Source organism: Dreissena polymorpha, chromosome 11 (assembly GCF_020536995.1).
Source record: "Dreissena polymorpha isolate Duluth1 chromosome 11, UMN_Dpol_1.0, whole genome shotgun sequence".
NCBI classification, from domain to species: domain Eukaryota; kingdom Metazoa; phylum Mollusca; class Bivalvia; order Myida; family Dreissenidae; genus Dreissena; species Dreissena polymorpha.
The window spans coordinates 86515670-86525112 of record NC_068365.1 but is presented as its reverse complement, the minus strand read 5'-3'; the positions used below and the strand labels follow the sequence as shown (position 1 = coordinate 86525112).

Below are 9443 nucleotides of genomic sequence, written 5' to 3'. Positions count from 1 at the left end.
TTTCCCAGTTCTTCTGTTATTTGACCAATTACTTGCACTAAACTTTGCAAGAACTGTCTTGATGATCCCAGCATTTTGATTTCAACACTGAGTATAAAAGTGAGTAATGAATGAATTACTTGGATGAAAGGTCATTTTAAGGCATGGAATGGTAACAGATTGGTTGAAAGTTTTCATCCTGATTTCTACCCAACAATAACCCATCCAGAGTGAGTACACTGGTAATATGACGAATCTCCTTCAGGCTCATCCGGCCATAACAAAAGCACTAAACACAAAGTCCCTTTAAATGGGAAACAAATAAAGTAAAGAATAATTTTTTTTTTATAAACATTTCATATATGTAAACATTCTCACAATGCGCAACATTTATCACTTTCACTGATGGTCAAGAATTCCACTATTTCTGGCCATAATGGATTTCATTTCTGCGGTTCATGTTTACCAATTCTGGCCCACATCCATTTAATCCATGGTGGCCCTTGTTCAATTAGCTTTAAAGTTTAAAAATATCTGCATTTAAATAACCATGACCATTTCACTTTCATAAATTAGACAAGAAACCGTCGGAGACGGGTGATGCTCCCCAAAGTTTTTTTTTCTTCACAATATTGCACTATATATTCAGATAAAAGGAAACGTCTTCAGGGGCATAACTTTGGACAAAATAATACGATGGATGGTTTAGCAACTTAAAAATTTCAAAGGGCCATAACTCTGTGAAAAATCATCTGACTAGAACCCGCTGATAATATGCACATGTCCTCTTGGTAGTGAAGCTTCCCATAAAGTTTCATTGCATTCTGGTCATTATTTGCTGAGAAATAGCCCGGACAAGAATTGCACTATATGAACAGTGAATGGAAAATTTCAAAGGGCCATAACTCTTTGAAAAATCATCCGACCAGAACCGGCTGATAATATGCACATCTCCTCTTGGTAGTGAAGCTTCCCATAAAGTTTAATTGAATTCCGGTCATTAATTGCTGAGAAATAGCCCGGACAAAAACTGTGCACGCACGGACAAACGCACGGACGGACGAAGCGGCGACTATATGCTCCCCCCTAAAAATTTGTTGGGGGAGCATAAAAAATATATTACAGAAATTATGTGAATGATTGTAAATATGATCATTATCCAACAAAATCAATGTGACCATGACATAGTTGTGTTCAATGGGCCTTCATGGACCTCCATATTACTAAGGCTATGCAGTTATACTGTTCTGCATAAGCCGTACCTTCCACTGTAAATGTGTACAATATCAACCAAAACCATGGTTCCTGTTTTTCCACACTTTTCTGCATACAAGCAGAATGTCTTTTCATGCTTTCTGTTATGTACCTCTGAGATGAATCCTACTCTTTCTAGGTATGCTTTTACTAGGTATTTCAAACACCAATTCAAAGAAAAAACTTCTAAACAATCACACCGTTCTTAGCCAAATGCTCAAATATGCCACCATATGCCATAACATTTTGCAGATTTTACAGTGATCCATGAGCCTTGTAAATCATGGGCATAATGGAATGGTGACCAGCTTTTAGAAGTTCCACCTATGGCTGGCTTTGAAGCGTCTTTTCCACATGATTCTTGTCCTCGCTATCAGTAGGTTCGTGTAACGTCGGCTCGAGTCTTCCCAGTGTTTTTAGGCATCTTGCGTCCTGATCCGTCCTCCAACTCTTTAGCCTTGTAATAGTGCGGTGCAACCTCCAACAGCCAGCCGTTCTCAATTTCTATCACCTGAAATAATTAAAGATTGTCTATCAACTGCAATAATTTAAGATTGTCTAACACCTGCAATAATCTACCTGCAATAATTTAAGATTTTCTATCAACTGCAATAATTTAAGATTCTCTATCACCTGCAATAATTCAAGATTGTCTAACACCTGCAATAATTTAAGATTGCCTATCCCCTGCAGTAATTTAAGATTGTCTATCAACTGCAATAATTTAAGATTGTCTATCACCTGCAATAATTCAAGATTGTCTAACACCTGCAATAATTAAGATTGCCTATCACCTGCAGGAATTTAAGATTGTCTAACACCTGCAATAATTTAAGATTGCCTATCATCTGCAATAATTTAAGATTGTGTAACACCTGCTGTAATTTAAGATTGTCTAACACCTGCAATAATTTAAGATTGTCTAACACCTGCAATAATTTAAGATTGCCTATCATCTGCAATAATTTAAGATTGTCTAACACCTGCTGTAATCTAAGATTGTCTAACACCTGCAATAATTTAAGATTGTCTAACACCTGCAATAATTTTAGATTGTCTATGACTTGCAATGATTGAATAAAACTAATTCTGCATTTCCTCATATGCAACAATATGTATTATTCATTTTATAATAATTCAAACTTTAAACTGCTTTAATATGCATACGAGGATGATGCACGCCAAATGGCATTGTACACCATCTGTTAAAAACAGACTTATGGCCCTTTGTATCTTGAAAAAATGCTTTTTACTATAGGCACTTTTGTGTCCGGAGCCATATCTTGGAAGTGCTTTGGCGGATTTCATTTAAACTTGGTATGAGTATATATATGCATAAGAGGATGATGCACGCCAAATGGCATTGTACACCATCTGTTAAAAACAGACTTATGGCCCTTTGTATCTTGAAAAAATGCTTTTTACTATAGGCATTTTTGTGTCCGGAGCCATATCTTGGAAGCGCTTTGGAGGATTTCTTTGAAACTTGGTATGAAATAAATTGTGAAGGCTTAAGAACCTTCCTTTGTCTTTATTTTTGTGTTATTGTCCTCCGTCCGTCCATCTATCATTATGTTCATCCGTCCAATTTGCACCCATCCTCAAACAAAGCATATGTTGCGGGGGAAACCTTGGGCCTTTCAGGCCCTCTTGTTTTATATATATTTGTTGCCATAGCAACCAGAATTTTTGACATATGAACAAAATGAAATGACATGCATAATGTCCATATTGTCATCTATCCATGTTTCAAGTTTCATGAAAAAATATGAAGAACTTTAAAAGTTATCACAGGATCCAGAAAACCACCATTTTCAGCAGTATTTCTAGTCTATTTGTTGCCATAGCAACCAGCAGTTTTGAAGTAGGAACAAAATGAAATGACGTGCATAATGTCCATATTGCCATCTATCCATGTTTTAGTTTTATGAAAAAATATTAAGAACTTTAAATGTTATCGCAGGATCCAGAAAAGTGTGACAGACAGACAGACAGCCAGACAGACGCACAGAGGGAAAACCATAAGTCTCCTTCAGTAAAACCGGTAGGGGACTAATAAATGCTTACAGGTTTAAATGTAGTACATTCAAAGTCTGAGGGAACAGCATCAAAGACTTGTGTCTACTGATGGACAGACTGTTGTAAATGGAGAATCAAGTATACTGTTTTAAAGGAGTTTTGGGAAAACAGGGTTTAATACATGTGCGTACAGTGCTGTCCTAGACTAGCCTGTGTAATTTGCACAGGCTAAAAAGGACAACAATTTCTGCTTAGACAAGATCTTTGTTAAGGAGAGACTTCATTTAAACGTGAATTAATTCTATAGAAGCGGAAATAGTCCTCCATGATGACCGGCAGTCAGACCAAGAGGTTACCTGTCTCATGAATTCTTTAGTGGTGAATACGAGCTCATGGTATATAATCCACTTGGGTCGGTCCTCGAACATGGAGCTGTTGGGGTGAACCATGACGGTCTGGTTGTGCTTAACAGTTCGATAGTTGCCTCCCTTGTCCAGCTTGGCAGTGTGGTAGAAAAACCCTGCAGTGATTGCCTGGAGTACAGAAACATGGCAGTGTGGTAGAAAAACCCTGCAGTGATTGCCTGGAGTACAGAAACATGGCAGTGTGGTAAAAAAAACCTGCAGTAATTGCCTGGAGTACAGAAACATGGCAGTGTGGTAGAAAAACCCTGCAGTGATTGCCTGGAGTACAGAAACATGGCAGTGTGGTAGAAAAACCCTGCAGTGATTGCCTGGAGTACAGAAACATGGCAGTGTGGCAGAAAAACCCTGCAGTGATTACCTGGAGTACAGAAACATGGCAGTGTGGTAGAAAAAAACAACGCAGTAATTGCCAGGTGTACAGAAACATGGAAATCTGGTAGATAAACCCTGCAGTGACTGCCTGGAGTATAGAAACACGGCAGTCTGGAAAAAAAACTGCAGTTATCCAATGAAGTACAGACAATTGGCAGTGTTGTAGAAAACCCCTGCAGTGATTGCCAGGAGTACAGGAACAAGGCATTGTGGTAGAAAAAACCTGCAGTGATTGCCTGAAGGACAGAAACACTGCAATCTTGAAGAAAACACTGCAATAATTGCCTGAAGTACAGAACATGGCAGTGTGGTAGAAAAACCATGCAATGATTGCCTGGCGTACAGAAACATGGCAGTGTGGTAGAAAAACCATGCGATGATTGCCTGGAGTACAGAAACATGGCAGTGTGGTAGAAAAACCCTGCAGTGATTGCCTGGATCACAGAAAATTTACAACAATCAATAACTGAAATTCTGATGAAAAATTGCAATAAACAAACACAATTATCCAAATACTTGTGAACTTGTAGCTATGATTTTAAATGCTTGAATTGTGTCCTTTACAAGACCTGTCATGCAAATGTGAGTCTGGTCATTGACTACATTGTTCACTAATGAGACCTCACAAACTTTCCAAGCCATTTATATTACGAAACCCTAGGGAGCCCATTTATATTACAAAACCCTAGGAAGACCAATTATATTGCAAAACCCTAGGAAAGCCATTTATATTACGAAACCCTAAGAAGGCCAATTATATTACAAAACCCTAGGAAGACCAATTATATTTCAAAACCCTAGGAAAGCCATTTATATTTCAAAACCCTAGGGAGGCCATTTATATTTCAAAACCGTAAGTAGGAAGACTGTTATCATAACTCTAACCCACACACAAACTTCCATTTTAGTAATTGTCACAAAACTGCATTTTTGACGCGTAACAAAAAATACCATAAATGCAGAAAGTGTTGTCTCTGACTTACCTGTGCAGACTGCACAGGCTAATGTTGGATGAGGCTTTACACACATGAATTAAGCCCCATTTCCTGGAGCGCTGCTCATATTGCTATATAAGTATGTATACCTTACGTATGCTGACAGTGTCCAGGGGGTTAGAGGTCACTTCTATCTCCACTCTCTCCATCAGACCCTCCAGCTGGTCACGAACATCTCTGGCTCTCTTCATAGATCTGGAAAATAAAGTGCAGGTAAATATGGTCATGTATTAACGATACAATTGACCGTATCTTGCACATAAGTGCCTGCCTTGCCCAAATGTTGTATCAATTCCTAAACATTCAAGACCATAAGTATATAATAATAATAACAAGAGATGTGTTTGTCAGAAACACAATGCTATTGCGCCGCTTTGAAATAAAATTTCAATATATCATTTGGCAGGTTTGGAAATCATCTCCCTTTTATATCTTATTACTTCCCTTGGATTGTATTTTTTTGACATTGAAGGTTGACCTTGACCTTCAAATTTGTTTTTTAGATTAAATCCTTTAAAAAAATATTGCTTCCCTTGTGAAAATGATCTGTACCTGCCAAATGATATAAAATAGAAATTATCTCCCTTTAAAGCTTGTTATCTCCCTTGGATTTTGTTTTTTGACCTTGAAGGATGACCTTGACCTTTCACCACTCAATGTGCAGCTTCATGAGATACACATGCATGCCAAATATCAAGTTGCTATCTTCAATATTTCAAAAGTTATGGCCAATGTTAAAGTCTTCGGAAGGACACACAGACAGACAAACAGACTGACTTGACAGTTAAACTGCTATATGCCACCCTACCATGGGCATAAAACGTTGTGAAATCTCAATACACTTCAACACCGTTATTTCGAACACCGATAATCCGAAGTCACCGTTATTTCAAAGTATTATTCGGGTCCGATTTTGGTTCTTCTTTGTTTTATGTAAAAATTCATTGTTAATCCGAACTTCGTTAAACCGAAGAATCGTTATTTCGAAGTGATTCAGTCGGTCCCAACACTATAATTCGCACCTTATTATCAATCTTTAATCCGAAGTCAAAACTGCAAAATACTGAGCGTATTTTCACACCTTGTCGTGGCGCGTCAAAAGCCGATAATTACACCTTTGTCGTCTGTGCGAAAGCAGGTGTTCAGAGAGACATCGCGTATTAGTTAAAAAAAGTCAATTCATTTCCGAAAATGTATTCATATGTTTGTATGTCTGATAATTTGTGTTATTCGTTATATTTTATATGTTCTGTAAATACACAAAAATAAAAACAAGAAAAAGAATCTTTTTATTCCTCCGTTTGTTACAAGTGGAAATCTATTGCTATATGACTACTTTACGCTTTTAAGTAAGCGTGTAACCGAACCATGCGACTTCCACTTTTACAGAATCAAAGAAGTCTTCTGTCAAATGTTTATTTCGAATTATCGTTAATCCGAAGTTTTTTTAACGGTCCCGACGACTTCGAAATAACGGTGTTGAAGTGTATAACAATCCAGTAGGCCATATTCGACATTTTCTTTAAATCTGGAAATCAAAACAGGTCAAAGTTGAACTTTAAAAGCACTGTGTCCTAATCTGTTAGATCAATGTTGAAAAGGTTCCTTTTATTAACATATTTATGCCGATGTAAAGTAAAGGAAAACTTTTGCCCAAGATGTACAATCTGTGCACATGCATTAAGCCCAGTTTTTTCCCCACACACCTGTACTGTATAAAATTCTCAAAGCACCACTGCGTAGAATGGGCCGTCTCCTCCCACTGGTTGTAGACGTTCATTAGCGTGATGTGGTCTCCCCCAGGCAGGAAGAAGTTCTGACGCGCCGTGTCTGCATGAACCACTTTGTCCTTGGGCCGATAGAAAACTGCATTGTTCACGGACAGCATAGCTGTGATTGTGAGGATCTCCTTGGAGCATTTGTACCTGAAATGTGTGAATACATAGGACATATTGGGAGAATGTAGTGCAGCATTTGTACCTGGAAATGTGGGAAAACAAATCAAGACCTAATTGGAGAATGTATTGGAGCATTGGTACCTGAAAATGTAGGGAAAATATGTAGCTTTGTACCTGAAAATGTGTGATAAATGAAGATATTTGAATCTGAAAATGTGTGAAACTGGGCACCTATTGGGAGAATGTATTGGAGCATTTGTACAGGAACATGTATGAAAATGCAGCATGTATTGGGATAATGTATGTAAGGATTTGTACCTGAAAATAGTGAACGATGAGGACATGTGTACCTGAAAATGTGTGAAAATGTTCCAAAAATGCTCCTCAAGCTTATGAGGACAAACAACTTACTGACAGAATGACTCCTATATTCCCCTCACTGGGAAGGTATAAAACATGAAATTACATGTTAAATTGCACTCGTCAATCATGGGGATTTCTTCCGTCACAATTAATTATAATTCCTACCCAGATTAGCATTCAAAATGAAATGAAGAGAATAATAAAAAAGAACTTCAGAGGACAATATTTTAAACTGCATTTATATCTTGTTCTTCATATTCTTGAAATTAACTATTGCAGCATAGTATGTATTTTTATTAAACAAAGTTAAAATTATTTTTTTTCCATTAAAAAGTTAACGCTCTGAGTACCTTCTGAGACTATTTACCTTTCCGAAGCAAGGATCATTTTAGACAGCATTGGGTCCACTGGAAACTCTGCCATCCTCCGTCCTAACTTGGTTAACTCCCCCTTGTGGTTCAGCGCCCCAAGAGCATACAACTGCTCCAGAGCTAGCACTAGGGTCTCGTGTGGGGGTGGGTCCATAAAGTCAAAGTGAATGAGATCGTTTATTCCTAAGCTCTTCAGTAGAAGCACGACGTTGCCGAGGTTGGTCCTCTGTATTTCTGGCACAGTGTTGTCCTCGAGTTCATTCTTGTAGGCCCAAGCTGTGTAGAGACGGAAACATTTTCCTGCAGAGACGCGACCAGCTCTTCCTGCTCTCTGATTGGCTGATGCCTGAAATGTACACGCCCATGATAATTTAAAATAAAAGATAAATCAAAGGCTGCACCTTTCTGAGGTGTTTATAATTATAAACATCATATTTTTGAGGACTGCTTTGTGAAAACATTGCCTAATGCTACTCGGGGACAATAGTTTCTGCCTAAAACTGGATTTTTGTCAAGAAGAGACTTCCTTTAAACAAAAATGCCCAAGAAAGCGAAGTGTCGTTTATAGAAAGCCTCTTGTATACAAAAAATCTAGTGTAGGCTTTTTGTTACAAAGAGACTTCATTTAAACGAATATATACCACAAAGCGGAAAGTAATCTTGAAAGGGAGTCTCTTGTAAACAAAAATCTGGTGTAGGCTTAAAAGGTGTCGCCCTTGAATAGCCTGTGCAGACTGCACAGGCTAATCTAGGAGAACACTTTACACAATGCATCAAGTGCTGTTTACCAGGGCAAGGCTAATTCATACATTTGTAACGATCAACATTCATTGAAAAAAACTGATGTTTCAATTGTATGCACATGGACAACATCCAGTCTTGTAAATGTCATGCTCTTGGAGAACATGTACATGTAGCAAGTTTAAAGCTAAAGTTGTAACAATCAAAAGTTCAACCCTGGGGTGTGGATAATTTTGGCACCAAGGGCATATTTGAACATATTTTTTATAAAACCATGTTAGACACACAAAAATGTGGTTTCAGAGGAAAATTCCAAAGTAACAATAATGTTGCAGAAATTGGAAGTTGAAAGGGGGGCATAACTTTCGTGATTTTAACATTAATGAAAGAAAATGCACATTATCAACTTGATATCATGAGAACAATCCAAGAAAATATAAATCTTGAACATTTAAAAGTGTAGGAACACTTCTATTAACAAAATAGTGTTTAATGTCAAACAGACAGACAGAAAGACTGACAGAAAGACACTCATCCATCAAGTATACCTCCTTTACTTTCTGTCAAAGTGAATAATAAAGAAATTAAGAATGTTTGAAATAAGGAATTTTAAAATGTTGGCCATTATAAACAAAAAATATCATATTCAACTTTAAAACAATATTAATTACTTTTCAAGATTAAAGATAGGTGTCAATCTTTTACTTTAAATTACTGTATGACAAAAAAGAGAGAGTTTTCAATAGATCTCAAACACAATAAATATGAAACAAAACATGAAAGCACACATGAAAGGCAACAAATGATTTTTTTTATTTATTCTCTTATCTGTTCCCGGTTTAAATGAATAAAATGACAGTATGTTATAGACAAAATAAAATAATTCTGAGAGAAAAAAAGAACGATAAGAAAAAGGCAACAGGAGACAACAACTTACTTTTGAAACTGGTGTAACAACAAGAGACTCCATGCCAGTCCGGGCGTTATAGCTGTTCTGCTTACAGAAGCCAGGGTTATCACGTATTT

At 37.3% G+C, this 9443-nt stretch overlaps 1 protein-coding gene across 1 annotated transcript in view; it reads right to left on the bottom strand.

Moving 5' to 3' along the window:
• Positions 1 to 311: 311 nt before the first annotated feature.
• The window catches only part of LOC127849997 (pre-mRNA-splicing factor ATP-dependent RNA helicase DHX16-like), a 16644-nt gene continuing 7512 nt past the window's right edge, over positions 312 to 9443 (bottom strand). The window contains exons 4-9 of the mRNA XM_052382731.1: positions 9355 to 9441; positions 7673 to 8022; positions 6751 to 6969; positions 5134 to 5239; positions 3609 to 3785; positions 312 to 1744 (exon numbers count right to left, since the gene is read on the bottom strand). Coding sequence (XP_052238691.1) covers positions 1607 to 1744; positions 3609 to 3785; positions 5134 to 5239; positions 6751 to 6969; positions 7673 to 8022; positions 9355 to 9441 — 1077 coding nt within the window. The 3' untranslated portion in view covers positions 312 to 1606. The remainder of the gene's footprint in view (positions 1745 to 3608; positions 3786 to 5133; positions 5240 to 6750; positions 6970 to 7672; positions 8023 to 9354; positions 9442 to 9443) is intronic.